The sequence below is a fragment of the Coenobita brevimanus genome, unplaced genomic scaffold (genome assembly GCF_032717465.1).
Source record: "Coenobita brevimanus isolate Jiangsu-jjx unplaced genomic scaffold, ASM3271746v2 jjx.HiC_scaffold_2819, whole genome shotgun sequence".
In the NCBI taxonomy this organism is placed as follows: domain Eukaryota; kingdom Metazoa; phylum Arthropoda; class Malacostraca; order Decapoda; family Coenobitidae; genus Coenobita; species Coenobita brevimanus.
Window position 1 is genome coordinate 27,501 of NW_027643784.1, and position 2,523 is coordinate 30,023.

The 2,523-nt window shown below is 49.4% G+C and overlaps 1 protein-coding gene across 1 annotated transcript; it reads left to right on the forward strand.

The window, feature by feature from the left end:
* Positions 1-1,322: 1,322 nt before the first annotated feature.
* Positions 1,323-2,201, forward strand: LOC145390095 (uncharacterized). The gene has a single exon (XM_080265160.1). It carries the CDS (start codon positions 1,323-1,325, stop codon positions 2,199-2,201), a length of 879 nt encoding a protein of 292 aa, XP_080121286.1.
* The last annotated feature ends 322 nt before the right edge of the window (positions 2,202-2,523 follow it).

Genomic DNA, 2,523 nt, shown 5'->3' on the forward strand with positions numbered 1-2,523 from the left:
CCCACTGGCCTCTGTCTACGTTTTTTCCTTTAACCATTCTTTTCCCCAAATGGAGAGTTGTGGCAGACTCCTGTATTCCATAAACTACTATGCATTTCAGCGGCTGTGTTACCTCGATTTTCTGGGTTTTCTCGGTAACGAAGTGTTGGATCACTATTATACTTTGCCACAGTTTATTTCACACCTAGCGCTAATTTCTGAATGCATAGTGCATTACCAGAAGTGTACAGTATGAGTAAGCTACATACTCTTGACAGTTGAGAGAAATTCCCGATATCCAGAGACAGTATTCGGACACAGCCATCACTACGTCACTCCTTAGACCCCACCCACCTCTCTCCCCCTACCTGTATGATCCCTCCTTCCTTCTATCACTCTTTACCCCCTCCCTCCCTCAACCTCCCCCCTTCTCTCTCTCTCTCTCTCTCTCTCTCTCTCTTGGATTCATAACTTACGGTGCATGCTGTATTCCTGAAGTATATAGAAATATGGTATACCAACATGCACGCGTCATTTTTGTAAAGTGAAATAATGTGGAAGTAAAGCCTTGGGTACGGTAATGTGGAGGGTAATAACGAGCGAGACTGATGGCAAACACATGGTTTACTGGAGCTGAGCAGTTTGAGGTGTCGCGAAGTTACATGGTTTGTTAAACGGGTTTGTGGCTGCACTCTACAGTAATACCCCAGAAATACAGAACGTTGGCTCCAAGGATTAACAGTATGGCATATAAGTTACGTCATTGTCCCCGTGGCTGCAGGAATGGCATTGTCATGCGGCTTTTATCCTTGTTTACCAAGGAACAGAGAGACAATCGGCTGAGGTTCAGTTTGCACAGGTGCGTGTCGTTTATAGCTATATTACTGCAACCCATTCATTCCCATCACTAACTTGATGAGTGATGGGCTCCATATCAACGGATACGCATAAACTATCTATACATACCCGAACATGGGTAAAGAAATTGTCATATGATCCAATAATACACCATATAAGGTATTCACTTGGTTATAATACAGCACATCATGCATTTTCACATATGGTGGGTGGTGTAAGAAATTTAAGGGTTAAGGGCAGAAGCCACCTTCATGTGTGTGTGTGTGTGTGTGTGTGTGTGTGTGTGTGTGTGTGTGTGTGTGTGTGTGTGTTTTATTTATACATTTTCTTTGCCAAGGTTTCGTTGTTAAAGCGGTAATGGATCAAGGTGAATTTTGTCTCCAGCCCTGATAATACTTCACCAAAGGTAAAAGACATATCACTAATGTTGTAATATTGACCTATCACCAAGCAGGCCGTATGACAAGGTTGCCTATGCGGTCGGCATGAGCGTCCGCGCGGTGAGGGCAGTGGAAAGGCGGCATCGCACCACCAACTGCGAGGCAGGGGCGGCCCAGGCACTACCACCACCACCACCACCTGCAACACCTCCCACAACACCGGCCGGATTCGACAGTTTCACCGTAGCGGCCATTCGTCGCAAAGTCCATTCAAAGTTCGCCGCCAAAGAAGTTATGACTATTGCTTCCCTGACGGAGGAGCTGATGATCGACGGCATCATTCCGATGGCAACCTCGGATACGTCCGTGTGGCTACTCCTCCACGATATGGGATTCCGCTATAGGACATCAAAGCGGACTATGTATGTGAGGAAGGAGTCCCTGGACGTTGTATGCCGGCGGATTAATGCTCTCAGGGCACTCAAGCAACACCGGGAGAGAGGGATGCAGGTGGTGTACCTTGACGAGACATGGTTCACCACCAGGATGCACCACAGCATGAAGTGGGTGGACACAACGCAACCTGCCACAAGCACCACGTACAGCCGTCACGTGCCCCCCGGAGAAGGGGACCGCTTTGTGGTAGTTGCAGCCGGCACCGCTGATGGTTTTGTGGAAGATTCGTTCCTGTGCTACCACACCAAGACAACCAGCGGTGACTACCACGGCGAGGTTAACGGGGAGCTCTTCCTTCGTTGGCTGACATCACAGCTCCTGCCCTCGCTGGCTCAACCATCTGTGCTTGTATTAGACAATGCGCCATATCACAGCCAGCAGACGGAGGAGAGTCGTTGCCCAACCACTGCCACCAGGAAAGCTGACCTCATTACATGGTTGGAGAAACACAGGCTGCCCTTCCCGCCACACGCGACACGGCCTGAGCTCCTGCTCATATGCAAACGGAACCGTCCACAGCCACAATAAATCGTCGACAACACCATTCGAATGTGGGGTTACGAGGTCGTTCGCTTGCCACCAGCCCATCCAGAACTGAATGCCATTGAACAAGTATGGGGGCACATGAAAAGACACGTGCGCTCTTCCTTACAACACTTCACTCGGGCAGACTTGCAGGCCAGGCTGGAGGAGGCAAAAATGGGTGTAACGGCAGAGGTGTGGGCAGGTGAGGTTCGCCGGTCACAAGGCTATGAGGAGGAGTACTGGGCCACAGACAACATACACCACAGCATAGATCCCGTCATCATAAACCTCGACAGCGATGATGAGGAAAACTTGTTCTTGGAAA